The sequence below is a fragment of the Vidua macroura genome, chromosome 21 (genome assembly GCF_024509145.1).
Source record: "Vidua macroura isolate BioBank_ID:100142 chromosome 21, ASM2450914v1, whole genome shotgun sequence".
NCBI lineage: Eukaryota > Metazoa > Chordata > Aves > Passeriformes > Viduidae > Vidua > Vidua macroura.
In genome coordinates this window covers 2,904,519-2,921,275 of record NC_071591.1, presented here as the reverse complement: position 1 = coordinate 2,921,275, position 16,757 = coordinate 2,904,519, and the positions used below count along the sequence as shown (strand labels likewise).

General features: G+C 55.6%; 1 protein-coding gene across 1 annotated transcript; it reads right to left on the bottom strand.

Annotated features, from left to right (window-relative positions):
- Positions 1-152: 152 nt before the first annotated feature.
- EGFL7 (EGF like domain multiple 7) lies at positions 153-15,863 on the bottom strand. The gene is made up of 10 exons (XM_053996478.1): positions 15,564-15,863; positions 12,453-12,521; positions 7,450-7,615; positions 5,785-5,910; positions 5,526-5,638; positions 4,825-4,920; positions 3,396-3,560; positions 2,513-2,577; positions 2,076-2,232; positions 153-428 (listed from the first exon to the last, which is right to left on the bottom strand). Exons 3-10 carry the CDS (start codon positions 7,527-7,529, stop codon positions 406-408), a joined length of 825 nt encoding a protein of 274 aa, XP_053852453.1. The 5' UTR covers positions 7,530-7,615; positions 12,453-12,521; positions 15,564-15,863; the 3' UTR covers positions 153-405.
- Between the last annotated feature and the right edge of the window lie 894 nt (positions 15,864-16,757).

Below are 16,757 nucleotides of genomic sequence, written 5' to 3'. Positions count from 1 at the left end.
AAGCAGCTGCCCTGCCTGGGCCAGGTCTGTGCTCCACAGCCAGGCCGCTGCTCCCTGGGAGCTGTTATCCCAGGATGATGCTGAGGAGAAGCCAGGGGAAGCGAAACACCCCCCAGGACACACACAGCCAGTCTGGCACAGCCAGCCACTCATGGCACGAGGTAAGGCATTTATTTGCTGCCTCTCCAGCAGGGGGAGGGCTCAGAGTCCAGTTTGGAAGGAACTGCATGACCTTTGGTGAGGTGAGCTGGAAGAGAGAGCGATGGAGATGCTGATGGGAGCCCAGCCTTCTCCTGCCACCCTGTGCCTTCCTATGGTGGTGTGGCTTCATCCCCAGCCTGGGGCTGGAGAGGGAGATAAGAGCTGTGGATGCACTCGGCTAGCTCCAGGTCCCCAGGCACTCTGCTAGAGTTCATTCTTGCAGGAACCTGGGAAGATCAGGAAAAAAAAAAACAAAACATAAATTCAGCCAGATAAATTCAGTCATTAGCCTGGCTTTGGTTTGTGACTTTCCCAGGCAGAATGAGACTGATCTGAACCTCTGGGAATGTCACCCACACTTGCTGCTTTCCTTTTGGCAAACAACCCAGGCTGGCTTCATCCCCCCACACTTGGGAGTGTCACTGTCACCTCCCTGGCATGTCACAGTCCTTGTATGGGCCCTGTGCACAATGTCCCCAAATCCAGTGACAGTGACAGTCTGTGCTGGATCAGGGGCCAAAATCGTTATGGCTTACAGAGCTCTGACCTGGTGCCTCTGCTGGTGGTTTGAAGAAGAGAAAAGTTGTTTTGGTCATTGCACACATCCCCACTGAGCAGTTAATTGGGGAGTGCAGTTGTAGGATAGCATTCAGTTGGGAAATGCTCCACCAGGCACAGAACAGGGATGGCTGAGTAACTCCACAGGATGCCCTGCGAGCCCCAGAGCTTGCTGGGGTATGACAGGACAGCTTTGTGTCCTACAGGGACCATGAAAAGAGACAAAAAACAGGTTTTGCTTGCTGAGACAGACTTGGCAGAAATTAATTTCAGGACTTTGGAGTCATCCCTTGGAATGAATCCATGTTACCTTGTGATACTGCTCACATTCCTCTGTGCTGTCACTAATAATATGTGCAGGGCACTACTAGAAAACTCAGCCTGCTGGAACCCTCAGTGCTTATGGTAATTACCCCTTTCTGAGATGATTTTTAAGTGTCTATTTGCAGCTACTTTGTTTTCAGACAAGTTCTTTGAATTCTTTTTCTCTCTCAGCCATTACTGCAAGCACTGAACTGGGACTGAATATGCCCTGAACCAGTTCCTCCTGAGTCTTTCCAAGACTCAGCAAGCTGCTGTTGCACACCCCAGCCATGCCTAGTTTCTGGAATTATTTAATGGGAAAATGAGCTGCAAAGAGCTGCCTATCAAAATAAAAGAGTTCAGCTGGTTGTGTTCTGCCTGGAGTCCAGGTGAGCACCACAGGGACACGAGGGGATGCTGTCCCTCTGCGTGGTGGGGACACCAGGCAGGACCCCCCACCTCCAGCCATTTCACACATGACAGCTCTCACTGGGGTCCCTTCCTCAGTTTGCTACTTCGGAGACCCTCTCTGGTGCCCTTACTGATCTGTAAACTTCCAAAAGAAATGCCTAAAACTTCCCAGGCTCATAAATCTGCCAACTTCTGCACGCTCCCTAAACCTCCCTGACTGACTTTTTGGACTGTTAATTTCCTAAGAGCTGGGGGTTCTTTCCTAAGGACTGAGTTATCAGGAAGGGACTGCAGTTGTGAGGTGCTGCCTGCCACAGGTGCCCCACTGCTCCCAGTGCCTCCTCAGCTCTGCCCCACAGCCACGTTTCCATGTGCCAATCGTACAGTTTTTGGCTGCTAAAAGTGCAGCCATAGAAACAGCTTTAGAATGAAGCTAATGGGCTGTTTGTGTTCATCCTTTATTAATTACAGGCTGCTGAGCTTGAGGCAGATCCAGATTAGCAGTGGCATATGTGTTACTGATCTCGCTGGCCCACATCTGCTCCCCGTGGCCAGCATGGCTGGAGGGAGATCCTTCCCCACTGCTTTTTCCAGGCACTTACAGGTCTCCAGCCGCTCCTCCAGGAAAGAGATCTGCTCGCTCAGGGAGTCGATCCTGTCCAGCTGCTGGAGGGAGTGGGACAGGCGGCTGATGGGGTCTGCACCGACATCCTCTGGTGGCATCAGGTTGTGGAAGGGGGCCAGCACCAGCTGGAGCTTCTGCAGGGAGAAAAGGAGCCATGAGTGCATCCCCCCCCGGCCAGCAGGACCACCCGGGGGGACGCAGCACCCACCAGGGAGGGCTCAAGGGGCTGTGGGTGTGTTCAAAGGGCTGGAAAAGCCGTGGCGTGGGCGCTGCTGGCGGCTGCGGGGAGCACAGCTGGGATTGCTGCTGGGATGTTAAAAATAGAGCCAGGGAGGGGGGAAACCCTGGCTGCAAACAGCCCCGGGTGGGAGCTGGCTGAGCAGGAACGGGGCAGGGACATGTGCTGCAACTCGCCTCCTCCAGCGCTTCCACTCTGCTCCTCAGGTCCTTCATTTCTTCCTTCATTTCACTGGAGGGACCTGAAAAAGTGATCGAGGGAATGTCAGTGAGTAAAAGCCCACTGCCGAGGTGAGGTGGAAGCTGCTGGGGAGAAAGACATGGCTGCAGGGCTCTGGCCAAGCTCTGCTGCTTTCCCCCTCGCCCAGGATGGGGATTATCCCCCAGAGCATCAGCTGGACCTTCTGGCATCTAGTCCAGCTGCTAAAGGCACAGGCTGCTCCTGCTGCTGCAGCACCTGCAACAAAGTGGGGAGGGTTTCATGCAGTGGAGCGATACTTGAAGGACAAAAGATCTGGTGGATCCTGGCCTTTTGTGGCCGTGTTGCCAAAAAACACCCAGCTCTGCCCTGTGCTGTGGTGGGCACAAGGGATTGTCCCTGCCGAGGGCCCTGCACAGGGGTAGAGGCAGGTGGGGCACGTGCAGGCCGTCCCAGTTGTTTGCTGCGTGATGCCCGTGCTGGCCACAGCGCATTATTACTCACGGTACGAGTTTGAAGTGTCACAGCGCGTACCAAAAGTAATAATGGGCCGTCACCAGCGGCGCCCGCCGCTCCTCGTGGCTCCGGACCTGCCCTGCAGGAACGAGGATGATGAGGGAGAGAACAGACACATCCCAGACACCTCCAGCCACAGCCAGGCCCTGTCACCCTCACAGACAGATTTGTGCTCAGGAGAAGTGGTTTGAGTGGAAGAAGCGCTCCTGGGTCAGTGAGAATAAAGCAGAGGGGCTCTGGCTGTTGTCCCCTCTCCCATCTCCTGCCACTCCTGCGATGCTGAGTGTTCCCTCAGCTCTCACTGCAGGCCCCCAGCAGCTGGGGCTCAGTGTGGGGACAGGATACCTGCTTGGCTGGAGGTGTCTGGCGCAGGCGCTGGCACCAGGGGCTGGCAGCCCTTGTCATCGGCAGCAAGGCTGAAGCCGTCCTGGCAGGCGCAGTGGAAGCTCCCGGCTGTGTTGATGCAGAGCTGGCTGCACCCGTGGCTCTGGCTGGCACATTCATCCACGTCTGGAACACAGGAACAGCATGGGGGCACAGGGTGAGGGGCACAGGTGGCTTAGGCACAGGGGGGATGCCATGGAACCCCAGTGAGTGCCCCCCAAGTGAGCTGGTGTTTGGGCCGGGCACAGCTCTGCGTGTCTCAGCACCACCAGTGCCTGGGACAGCCCTGGCTAAACCTGGGCTAAGCTGGAGCGGGTCTGGCCTCCTCCCCTCCTCCTGCTCCCCCCACAGCACAGCCAGAAGGAGAAGCTGTGGTCAGAAATGTCCCAGCTCTGGCCAGGCGGGCGCAGGCAGTGCTCGGCTCTCATCCCAGATTTACGGCCGGGGTTTTGGTTCCAGCCAGCTGTGGCGAGGAGCTATCAGCCTTTCAAGTGTGTACAAAACCCAGTAACCTCTCCTCACACGGGGGAGTTATTAAAGCTGTTCCCACAAAGCAGAAAGAGCTGAAGCTCTTCCCACGCCCGGGCAAATCTGTTTTAGGCAGTGGGAAAATCCTTTCCCCTGGAGCCGGAGCTGTCAGCAACGGGCTCAGCCCTGCCTGGCCCAGCATGGGTCAATGCCACACGCTCCTCCTCTGCCTTACGGGAGGCTAGAAAGCTGGGAAAAGCTGGGAAATGCCGTGGCAGGGGTTTGCAGCACTGGTGTGCACCACACTGCCTGATTTCTCCATGCTGTGAGGAGCACCGGGCTGTTCCTGTGCTGGAGAGGAGCCTGGACATCACCAGGCTTCTCCTCCACCCCCAGACATTTTTGGTTTATGGATTTTTAGTCTCTGCAGTAAAAGGGCATTTTAGTTTACAGCAAGAGTTTACAAAGCCTGGGAGGGATGATCACGAACACACGATCCCAGGCCGGGCCCACAAGGGCTCTGTGCTGCAGAGAGGCTCACAGCTCTGCTCCCACTGACCCAGCTCAGAGCAGCAGGCAGAGAAAATGGGGATGCCAGAGCTGCACAGGAGGGAGCACTGAGGCAGCCAAAGGGAAGCCAGGCCTCCCCTCGGAGCCACACTTCCCATCATTTCCCTGAGCAGGTGTTCCTGTGTGTGCACAGGGACACAATCAGACATGGCCCAAGGTCTGATAAGGGATAAGGTCTGATAAGGGATAAGGTCTGAGAAGGTCCCTGTCCCCCCTGAGGGGTTGGTGTAAGGCAAAGGACACCCAGAGCCCCATGGCAGCTGGCATGCTCCCAGGAGAAGCTCTCCCAGCAGCAGCAGCAGCGGGGCAGGTACGACACAGGGAGCAGGGACAGGGGGGACATGGCCAGTACCTGTCTGGCAGGCTCGCCCCGTCCAGCCGGGGGGGCAGGAGCATCTCCCGGGGAAGGCGCAGCTCCCGCCGTTCTGGCACGGCTCCCAGCAGAGAGCTGTGAGAGGAACAGTGGCACGGCATCACCCGGCAGCTCTGGGGCTCCCCAGCTCCCTCCCGCCCACCCTGCATGTGTGCACGCCCCAAAACACACCAGCACCACACAGCAGGGCTGAGCTGCCCAGAGGGAACAGGACTTAGGGTGGGGGGAAGGAAGAGGAGCTGGAAAGAAGCTGAGGGGTCTGCAGGCAGCAAAGATGGGAAGGAGGAGGGCAACAGGCAGCAGCAGCCCCCAGTGCCATGCTCTGAGCTCACTGAGAACAGACTGGCTGCTGCTGTGGTTTGTATTTTTTGCCTCCCGAAAGCGTTTCTCAACCATTTCTGCTGATTTAGATGGGAAGGACTTGTTTTATTTATCCTCTGGTAACTATAAAGGTAATAAGTGATCCCAAAGGAGGAAGGCCCAAGAGGCAGCAGAGAAAAGCTGGGAATTAATCACATATTGAACCGCATTTGACTGTGATGCTGAAAATTTAATTCAGGGAGAATGCACCTGACAGGCAGAGGGCTGGTAAATGAGAGATGTGGTCCCGGGGCCCCCTCCAGGGACACGAGGGGTCTGGGGACAGGCAGTGGCACCGGGGTGACCCAGCAGCTCCTTACCTCTGTTACAGCCGAGCGTGTGCCCGTTTGCTCTGCTCCAGCCAGGACAGCACGAGCCCGTGGGCTGGGGCAGCTGCCTGTACCTCTGCCTGTAGGCAACCCTGTAGATGGTCCTGCAAGGCAAGGATGGGCTGAGCCGGGCGCCCCAAACCCGCGTCCTGCTGCCACAGCAGCTCAGGGCGCTGCCAGGCGCTGGGATCCCCATCCCCGTGGGTCGAGCAGGATCTCTGCTGCCCGTGGCACAGGCAGGTGGGCTCACCTGTAGGTGCTGCAGAGGCGGTGGCCCTGGCAGGTGGTGAGGTAGGGCTGGTACACGGGCTGCACGTGGGACTCGGCGTGGGCGCTCAGGCGGCTCGGCGGCCCCGCGGCTGAGCACACCCTGCGGCTGGGCACAGAGGGCTCGGTCAGTCCCGCAGCCAGGACACGGCCTGAGCTCCCCTCTCTGCACTGGGCTAGTGGACAGCAGTGGCTGGTTGCCCCAGTGACCTGGGAAGCCACTTCAAGCTGTTTTGGGTCAGTGACACAACTCTGGAGCACTGTGAGCGGCGCGGGCGCTTCCTCCCCCGTCCCGTGGGAGCAGTTGGGACCCAGATTTTAGGGATGATTTACTCATTGCATTCATTTTCTTCCTTCCCCTAAAATCACTCACTTTCTGGGTGGATTTTTCCTTTCTGAGACTTTTGCATTCCTGAAACGGATACCCCTGTGGTCACCAAGAAATTAATGATTTCACAGGAAGGGTCAAGCTCACCGCAAAAAAATTAGAGGTTGGATAAAAAGCACTCCCCAGCCTTCTAAGATAAGTGTTGTCCAGTAAAAAACTTTCCCAAGGTTAACAGCCAAAGTGGTCTTGGTTAAACATCCTTTTTTTCCAACAATTTCCAGCCCAAGCAGGTCAGTCCCACTGAGGAACCCATCTACTTGTGTCAGCCTCCCAGTTCAATTAGAAACTAAAATAAAAAGTCTGGGAATTAGCATGGACATCAGATGGTTTCCATTAACTCCAGAAAACTCCTCTCAGCCTCATGATTTATGTTATAGAAGATGCAATTTTTAAATGGCAATTGTTTGCTTTGTAAAATTCAGAACAAAGTTTTAGCTGCAGCCTGTGCGTGTGAGCGAGGAATTCAGCTGTGGTTTCAGTCCTGGACAGAATGTGAAAGGTTTGACGCTGGAGGAGCATTTCAGTGTAAAAACAAACTTTGTAGAAAATGTGAGCTGTGTCTGGGGGAGGGTTTTGAGCTCCAGCTCCTCTCGGCTGGGGAAGAAACTGGGGCACTGAGCTCTGGACTTCCTCAGACCCAGCAGGAGCTGAGCTGTGCCTGCCCAGGCTGTGCTGGGATCCAGGGAGTTCTCCCAGACCCATTTCCCAGAAAGGGAAGGGGAATTGCTGGAGCTGCCACTGCTGGGCTGGCAGGACCATGGGCCCCAGCAGCATCCTGGGGGCACAAAGCACAGCCCGGGGCTTTCCACACCTGTGTCCCTGGCTGTCCATCAGAGCTGGGAGCTGTGTTCTCCTCTGATGGGAGCTGCATCCTTCAGTGACAGCGTCTTCACAAGGCTTGATTTGCGTGCTAGCAGGATTTCACACGTATTTTAATGAAGGATGTGCTTGAAAGAGACTGTAATAATTCCTGAACAGCTCAGAGCCTGATGAGCTTTTGACTCTCCTGGATAAAAAGCCCAGAGCGCCTTTGTGTCCCTGCATGGAGTTCAACAGAGCTGAGACATTTCCTCTGAGAGATGTTTTAGCTTCAGTGAGAAAGCAAACAACCAGCAACGGGCTGCTGAGCCCTGGGAGAGCTTTTTCCACCTCCTCACCAGCCCAGAGAGCCACACAGGGCTGTCCCCCCCCAGAGAGGATGTGCCTCACCCTGATGGGTGGAGAACACACCTGAGAGGTGCAGACAAAACTGGGCCTTACCCTGCCTGGGCAAATCCCTCCATGCTGGTGGTGCTGAGGATGAGGAGGAGTCCCCAGAGGAGGCAGCTGAGGCTCCACATGTCCCGTCCCTCCTGCAGCACTGGGTCCTGCTCTTCCGTGGGATGTGCTGGCTCCTACTGCATGGCTCGTCCTTCAGTGGGGATCCCTGCAAGCAGGAGAGCAGCACTGTGAGTGAGGGAGGACATTTCAGGAGAAAATCCTTCACTGAAAGAGCGATTGGGCGCTGGAATGGTCTGCCCAGGGAGGCAGCAGAGTCACCGTCCCTGTGTTTAAAAAAAGACTGGACGTGGCACTCAGTGCCATGGTTTAGTAGATAAGGAGGTGTTATCCTTATCAAAGGACTCCAAGGACTTGATCTCAAAGGTCTTTTCCAACCTAGGTCATTCTGTGGTTCTATGAGGTGTCCCTGCCCAGCTGGTGACACCGACAGAGCCGTGGGGACAAACCCCTGGCAAGGTGGGAGCTGCTCCAGGCACAAACCCACCTTGCCCCGCTCATCTCATCAGCGTGGCACAATGTTAATTCAGGAATTATCCTTGATTTACCCCGGGGGATGCCTGGAGATGCTCTCAGGGCACCAGGAGCTGTGCAGTTGTGTGTTGAGGGGCAGGGAAGGGACGTGTTTTGCCTCCAACTCACAGCCAGTTCCAGGCAGTGAGGGCAAAACAATGGCCTGTCATTTCTTAATGCACACAACATTGTAAAGCTGTGTTTTCCCACCACATTAAACACTGAAATCTGATCTTCTCCTCTTTAAAATACAAACTCGTGACAGAGAAAAGTGCTGTAAGGGCCATATGTACCATCTGCAGAGTTGGCTCTGAGGCACTAACTGAGAGGTTTTGGTTTTCTAGCAGAGGACAAATACAAAACAAGGCTGAAGAGGGTCAGTAACAATTTCCAATTGAAACAATATCTCATTTAAACAAACCACTTGGCCTCCGGATGGCAGCAGCTGAAGGAGGAAGAAATAAAGAAACCCACCTTAAATATGCACCAATTAAAGAAAGAACCTTCTGCTTAAACTTTCTGAAAGGGGAGGCTACACAAAGAACCTTCTAAGACTGCAGATATGGTGATCTGCAAATCAACTTTCTAAAATCCCCACATGCTGTAGGGCAGGATTGGACTGGAAAATTGAAGTTTGAGCCCCACATTCCACTGGGAAATCCCAACTCTGAGACAGGTTGTTACAAATAACCATGGCAAATCTGCAGACCCTGCAGGTCCCCAAGCCCTTCTCCAAGGCACTCAGGATCGTCCTTTCCTTGGTGCAGGAGAAGAATCTGAGGCAGGGAGAAATGGAGATTCACATCTGGAGGGAGACCAGCCTGGTGCCTTCCTTCCCCTTAATATCAAATGTCAAATATCAAATATCCCAGCAGATTTCCATGCAAGCCCAGCCCTGAGCATGGAAGGAGGATTTTGGTGCTATAAAGCTTGTAGTCCTCCATTCTTCTTCAAACACAGCAATTCGTTTAATTTCCTAATGAAGAATGTATGGTACCTCCATCATCAGGAAAGCAAATCTTGCTTGTCCTGCAGGATTTTTAAAAATAGTGAAGGAGTTTTCCCTCTCCCCAGTCCTCCTGGAGACATTCCAAGGACACTGGTGCACAGACACACACCAACTCCCCTTTGCTCTGTCAGCCAGCTTTTCCCAGGGCTATACTGGGACACAAAACTTCCCTACAATCCCAGATCCCGGGTTCTCAGTGCTGCTCCTCAAGTCTGGAAGTCAAACTCTGCCAACCGTCTCCATCCTCCCACAGGATTCCCGTGGCTGCCATGGGAGCTTTCCTTGTGGGGAAGGCAAGAAACACGGGGCATGAGCCTAAAATACAGAGTTTGTTTTTTCACTTTGAACTGGAGCAGCACTGCCCTACCTCGAGGATCCCTCTGGGCCATAAAATTATGGTTGCTGTGTTCCAGAGAAAGCTGTAAAAGTAGAAAATACGATAGTCTAGACTTGTCTTTTCTATGGGTTTACAAAAATCAACCTCTTTAAAGCTGCTGAAGATCCTCCAACCTGTTGCCACCATCTATCCCATGCTTTTTTAAAGCACCGAACTTAAGGAAGAAAAAAATTATGCTCAAGAAAAAATAAATACTTTTTTTTCCTCTGCCTTTTAAGCCTCTCAGATGAAGAGGTGAAGCCCCGTGGTCTGACAAGTGAAATTATGTCTTAGGGGTCAGCCAACCTTCCTTGGCTGACCACGTGCTCCTGCAAGTCTGGGGGTCCTTGTCCCACCAGCCAGAACCATTCCCAAAATTCTCCTAAATTCCCAAAATTCTGCTCTTGCCTCACCTGCCACAGCAAGCGAGGGGACACACAACCCACGGCAGAGGTGAGCAGCACTTTGTCCAGCTCTGCCCACAGAACCATGACTAAAACTCCAGCTGATGGCAGCAGGAGGAATCGTGCTCTGGCTGCAGAAGGAAGGAAAAAATCCAGCTCCTGGCGAGGATGCGATGGATCTCCCGGGAGCACCACGGCTGCACTCCTCCAGACAGCCCGGCCTGGTTCTGTAGGTGAAACCGCGGCTCCAAACCTGGCCTGTGCCCTCAGAGCCAAACCCTGCCCGAGCGGGTCAGCGCCAGCCGCAGGGGATGGATTCTCCCTCGCAGACACCTCCAGCTGCTCCCCGCGCGGGCTGGGATGCGGTGCCGCGGGATGGAGCGGGACACGGGCATGGTGACACCGCCGAGGGGGCTGTGCCACTGTCCGGCGGGGCACGGGGACACGGGGACAGCGTCACCATGCAGAGAGCCGGTACCGCCGGGGGCTGCGGGGCTGCGGATGTCCCGGGCGGCTGCAGGTTCTGCAGAGACCCGGGTACCGCGGGGGCTGAGGGGACGCGGGTGTCCCGGGGGGTGTAGGCACACGGGTGTCCCGGGGGGTGTAGGCACACGGGTGTCCCGGGGGGTTGTAGGGACACGGATGTCCCCGGGAGGCCGTAGGGACACGGGTGTCCCGTGGGGAGGCGGGGACGCGGATGTCCCGGGGATGCTCCCGCGGCCGCAGCAGCCCGAGCCCTGAGCCCTCCCGCCGGCCCAGGCCCCCTCCGGCCGCCCCCCGCGCTGCGGTACCGAGCCCCGCTCCGCCGGCACCCCCGTCCCCCGCCCGTCCCCGCCGGGGATGCGGCCGTGCCCCTCCCCGGCCGTGCCGAGCTCCGGGCGGCGCCCGCCGGGACTCACCGGTGCCGGTGGCGGAGCCGCGGAGTCGCCGCCGCGCCGCGGCCCCCCGCGCATTTCCTCCCCCGGCCCGAGCCGGTCCCTCCGCCCCGGCCCAATGAGCTCCCGGCGGGGAGGAAAGCGGAGCCTCCCGGCCGGGGGGAAGCGCCGGGGCCCGGGGATCTCCGCTTGCCCCCGCCCCGCCGGCCCCCGCCGGCCGCCACCTGCCCCCGGCTCCCCGGGACGCGTGCGGGGACAGGGCAGCACCGGCGGAGCCGCGGGGAGTCCTGCGGGGACAGCGCGGGAGCCCCCAGACGCCCCGGTGAGGGCTGAGGGGACACGCTGCTGGAGTGTCCCAAATGTTGTCGCTGATGGGGACAGGATTGCGGGGGGCTCCTGCCCTGGGTGGATGGGGAGCCTTACCTGTGAGCCCAGGGCAGGAGGAGCCCCCGGCCCCACGGGGGACACGCGGTCTCTGGGCCCCCCCCCAAGGGCCCAGCCCGGCTGGGTGGGCAGGGATTAACAGCGAGACATCGCGGCTCAGCCCCGGCCCCTCGCCCAGGGCTGTTCGGAGTCCCCGCGGGGATGCTCCATCACCAGCGCGGTGGCCAGGGCAAATTGAATTCTCTTTACTAAAAATGTCTGTCCTGGTCCGCACTCCCCACCACGAGCAGAGCGGATTTGAGGAGGAGACATCACCTCTCCCTGGGTTAGAGACCTGCTCCAGACCCTCCCGCCGTGCCCGTTAATCCCCCTGAGCTCCTTCCAAAGTCCTGCAGGAGCCGGTGATCAACCGCCAGGTTTCCCGAAAATCATAAAGGATGCTTAGAGAATTCCTTGGAAGCCCCCCAGCTGCAGAGGGACCCTCCGGGGTGACACCCAGGGCTCAGCCCCGGCTGCCCAACACCTGCCCCGGGACAGCTCGGGCAGGCCGAGCCCAGCTGCCTACAGACTTCTCCTCTTAAATGCCCAGTTATTTATCAAAGCGGCTCGGTTTGTGCCAAATTGCCACTTGTTTTGTCTACATTTTTGTCTGGAAAATTAGAGCACAGAGGGTTATTGTTTCTCAAATGACTTAGGCGCCTGCCCATGCACAGAGCCATTCTTAAAGATAGCAGGGATCTGATGTGCAAATGAATGGCAGGATACAGCCCCCTGGGAATATTTGTTCCCATTAAGCCCTGTAAATTTTTTGAAAGCGTGTAAGCATTTAAAGGAAATATTTACCAGTTCAACAATAATGGCTCCAAGAGAACAACTGAGATCACTGGCCCATCCCCTCTATTTCCTCAGGGATATGCTGGGGCTGCTGATGGAACTGGAACTGCCTCGGGCCGTGCTGCACCCTCCGGGGAAGCTGATGGGTGCTTGGGGCTCTCCGTGTAAAAGGAGCTTTGGTGGGATCCTCCCTGAGAGGGGAACAGAGGGGAATCCTCTCTGGAAGTGCTGGTGGAGATGGAGATCCCTCCCAGCAGCAGGGAAAGGTTTGCTGGTGCTGGTGGAAGTGCAGCTCGGTGTTGTAAAGCAGCTCACACGGGTTTGTTCACCCTCTGGAGCCATCCTACCTCTGGGGAATGATTTCAGCTCCCTTAATTTCATCAGCACAGGCAACTTCTCCCAGGAGCCTTGGAAGCACAGTAATTATCTTGTTATGCAGAGAGCATTATTGAGTTTTTTCTGGTGTATGGGGGAGATGAACAGAGCCTGAATTATTGTCTAATAATTGCAAAATGCGTGTGGAAGCCAGAGCTTCTCTGTGTGGCCATACTGAAAACACGGGATCTCATTTTGCAGCTGAGACAACTCACCTCATCCACGGTGCCCCATCAGGTGTCCTGAGCAGGGATCCTTTGTTTAAGGAGCATCTTGGTTTCTTTCTGTGAGGACAGAAAAAGCCCAGTGTTACACTCCCCTTGTCAGACAGCCAGCAGTGACCCAGCCCTCACCCACGATGGACCTGGTGCTCCCTGGACACTCCCAAAGATCCCTGCAGGGTGGTGGCCACAGAGCCCCTGTGGCACTGAGCTCACACCGCTGCTGTGCCAGAGCGGCACAGACACTGTCACACCCGTGGCAGGGCACGAGGAAACCCATCCCCATCCCAGAGAGGGTGTTTTAGGAGCATCCCATGGCCCTGATCCTCCTTCACCTTGCTGTGATCCCAGTGGGAATCCAGGCAGAGCCACGGTGCCTTTGCACCTTTTAGGGCTGAGCAGGCCGGGGGATGAGCAGGGGCTGATGAGCAGAAGGGATTTGCTGAGCAGGATCCATCCCCTCCAGCAGCTTTGCCAGTGCTCAAGGCTGGCATTTTTCAAGAACCCAGGAGAATAGGAGTGCACGTGGCACACTCTCCCAGCTCACCTCCCTGATTTGTGATCCCATCACTCTCTTTTACCATTACAATCTCTTTCACCATTACACTCTCTTTCACCATTACACTCTACCATTTACCCTCATTTAAGGACAAGCAATCCCTCACTGCCCAGGAAACTTTTGCATGAATCCCTGGGATTCCAAGTGCAAATTTGATGGTGAGGAAGAGGATGGACTCGTCCTTCAGCTCCTCACAGGACACCACCACACAGCACAGGACCGAGCACGCTCCTTCCAGGGACCCCACTGGAGCCTTCTCAGCCACAGGCAGCCACTCCCTAAGTGCGCTGAGCATTTTTAAATTCTGCCAGCATTTTAACTGCAGAAAGTTTCCTTTCCAGTTGCATTTATTGGGTCAAATTTTTGCTCGAGCAAGTGCCCGTGTCAGCTGCTAAAGAGCTGCACACAGCCCATTAAAAGAGCATTTAATCCTCTGCTCTCAGGGAGGGTTCTGTGTCTTCTGTGCTAATATTCATTATGCTGGGAGGGAAATCCCCCAGGACGAGGCCTGGCAAAGCTCCCTTGGAAGCAGAGGAGTTATGCCAGTTCAGAGTGGGGGAAAATCAGATCTCTTGGCACTGTTAATGTCAGTGTGATGAGCTCCTGACAAAGGCAGCAGGGGATTTTGGCTCCTGCCTGAATCCAAAGTCCTCCCTTGCCCCATGTTTTACATTTTTCCCCCACAGCTTTCTCCCTTGCACACCAGCAGTGTACTCCCACGACATCTAATATTAATGCTTGTCTCCAGGCCAGCAAAGAAATGTTTCTGCCCAGCCTCCCTCTTGGATTCAGCAATGTCAAAACCTCCTTGTCTCCCACTGGTTTTACCACCAGCGTGAGCTGGGAGGGACGGCGAGTGCTGGCCCCGAGCAGATCCCAGGCTGAGCACCAGGCTGGCTGTGCAGGTGAGATTTTCACCCACCTCCCAATTTCCTAGAGCCTGCCAAGCCCACTGCACCTGCCTGGGCACCCAACATCCCCCTGAGAGCATCTGTGGGGGATTGAGGGCTGGAGCTGAGGGCTGGAAGCTCTTCCCTGTTTGGTAGGAGAGCCTGGGGGGTGGGAGGTATCTGGGGCATGAAGAAGGAAGGATTAACAGTGGAGAATTGAAGTCCCACATCAGGAACCTGCTCTTTAGAGAGGAGCCCCTCACAGAAAATGGGACGTGCCCAGGCACACGAGCTCTCCCCAAGCTGGAGTGCTGGAGTGACAGATGGATGGGGACACAGGCAGGAGGGTGACACACATACAGATGCAAAAACCTTTCAGCCCCCACAAGCCGTGGCTGACCCCATACCTGCGGTGCACAATGGGCTCTCACTGGTCTCCATGGGGGTCTGGCACAGAACTGGAGGCACTTGCTAAAGCAAAAGGGAATTTTTGGTGCTTCTCAAAAATAGAAAAAGGAGGAATGGCGCTTTTTTGGCTGTTCTAGGACAAACTCTTCTGCTCAGGACTTCATGAGGCTGTTTGTAAACTTTACACTTCAGTTTAAGCTTTGGAGCAGCCCCTGCTCTGCAGGGCTCTGTGAGGAAAATGACCTCCCACTATTCTGTTCTGGCCCATATTGTTCTCAGCTGCGTCAGCTGCACACCAGCTATCTCAGTGGAAATCTAGAGGAGTCCACTGATGGCAGTGGGATAAAACCAGGCCAAACCAAGAAAAGAGCTTGACCCATAACTCTCACTCTTGTTGCCACCAGTGGCTCAGGACTCTGCATATTAAAACTGAGACCTGAGCCCCACAAAGCGATTTTTCTTTTTTTTTTTTGGCCTGAGTAAGGATTCACAAGCATTAGTTGTCTCAGGACCAGTGTGTTATAACTTAAAGTGCCCATGGAGACATCCAGCAGCTGAGCTGGAGCTGTGCAAAAACAAATGCAGGAACAGGGCACCATCCCATAGCCGGCTTTATTTTCCCTCATGTGCACACTTTAATTTTTATTTACATTTAGAGGACACAGCAATGGCTGCAGTGTAAAAAGTGGGAAATTATTCATCCCACCCAAGAATAAACTGAATTTTGTGGCTTTCTATAAAATTTCCCTGGCAAAACCTGGCAGCGGTCCCCTGCCCCACTTTCCCAGTGAATCAGCACATGGGAGGTGTGGTGGGATAGCTGGGAGCTGCAGGATGGCTCAGCCCCTTCACCATCCCAGGGAACAGCTCAGCAGAGAGCCTTCCACACAAGAAATTCTTGCTCTGATTATCTTTCCCTTGCAGGGGAAAGTTTCCAGCTGCAGGAACCTGCCCTAGGTTGTGGGCAGGACAGGGATCCCGGCGCTCACTTTGGGAGAGAGGAAAGAACAGTTCTGATCCCCACTTTTCATTCCAGAGACACTTTTGTTTCCCTGCCTGGTCTGGGACCTCTTCCCCAGTGTTTCTCCCAGCCCTCCTGCTGCTGCTGGGACGGTGGGGAGGGCTCGTTGACCCCAATTTGCTGCAGTTTGTAAATCTGCCTCCCCGGGGCCAGCCCCACCTGCAGCAGCAGAGCCTGGGAAAAGGCTCGAATGAGCCTCCGGACCGGATTCAATTTCTCGTCCTTACCTCCAGGGAAACTTGGGAGAGCTGGTAGTGGAACAGCAGAGAGGGGGAGTAGCTCCATCAGCAGATCCCAGGGAAGAGCAGTGAGAATCTGCCGGGGCAGATCCGTGTTTCCCACTGCTGCCCAGAGGTGAGGTGGATTTTTGAGGATGCTCCAGCTCCAGCCACAACGGCCTTCCACATCCTCCCAAGCACTGCCAGACCTTCCCAATCCAGCTTGAAATTAATTTAATCACTGGCAAAGCCTTGTTGTTTCTTTCTGCGTTTGATTTTCTGCTCAGGGGGTTGGTTCCATGAATGCTGGACCCTGGGAAAAAATATGCTGGGTTATTTCTACCAAGAGCCCTTCATTAGCATGGTTCTGCTCCATATTCCTGCACAGCCAGACAGTGCCTGGGTATCCCAGCTGTTCCTTTATCCCAAAATACCCCGGGTGCCTCACTGGAATCCTCCTGCCTGCACCGTGCAATGTCACGGATGAGGACAGCAGGACCCACAGGTAGCTGCAGACAGCATGAAAACCACCCAGCTCCGTGGTCATAAATCTGGGAGGCTTTGCTGAGCTCCTGGTGTGCACACCCAGCATGATCCAGGCTCGGCTGTTAGTCAGGACAAGCCTTGGTGGGAGAGCCAGGACAGTCCCTGCCCACATCCCTGTCCTGCCCCACATCCCACCCGGGTCTGGGGTGAATTCAGCAGCACACAGAGGAGAGCAGAGGGCAGGGGGCAGAGCGGGGAGGATGGACAGCCTGGTGATGTACCAGAGGTATGCAGAGAGCAGGCAGAGGGAAAAGGGAGGGAGTTACAGAAAGAAGAGATTAGCTAAGAATTCCCAGCTATCTCACAGGAATTTGTGCAAGTGTTTGCAGCCTCTACACGCACAGGAGGTAAAATCTACCCACTGGCTTCTCCTCCCCGTGAAAACAGCCTGAATGCCAGCGGGGTGACTTAAAAATAACAGTGCTGGAGGCTGGGCTGTGCTCAGAGCAAAGCCGTGCTCAGCACGTGGCTGACAGCAGATCCAGCCTCGCCGGGAGGAGGTGGAGGCTGCCTCACACACCTGTGTGCTCCAAGGGATGCTTTGCACACCTGTGTGCTCCAAGGGATGCTTTGCACACCTGCTCACTCCGTGCTGCGTGTTCAACCGTCCCCCAAGGCTCCCAGCATCACGAGCAGGGCCAAAACCCACTCAGAGCT

What these genes read in the sequence shown, in the direction of transcription:
- EGFL7 (XM_053996478.1), bottom strand. Translation starts at nt 7,529, where the DNA reads ATGTGGAGCCTCAGCTGCCTCCTCTGGGGACTCCTCCTCATCCTCAGC. An exon ending in GAGGGATTTGCCCAGGCAGG is followed by an intron (nt 5,911 to 7,449) that starts GTAAGGCCCAGT and finishes CTCTGTGCCCAG; the next exon opens with CCGCAGGGTGTGCTCAGCCG. An exon ending in GGGGCGAGCCTGCCAGACAG is followed by an intron (nt 3,561 to 4,824) that starts GTACTGGCCATG and finishes CCTGTGTTCCAG; the next exon opens with ACGTGGATGAATGTGCCAGC.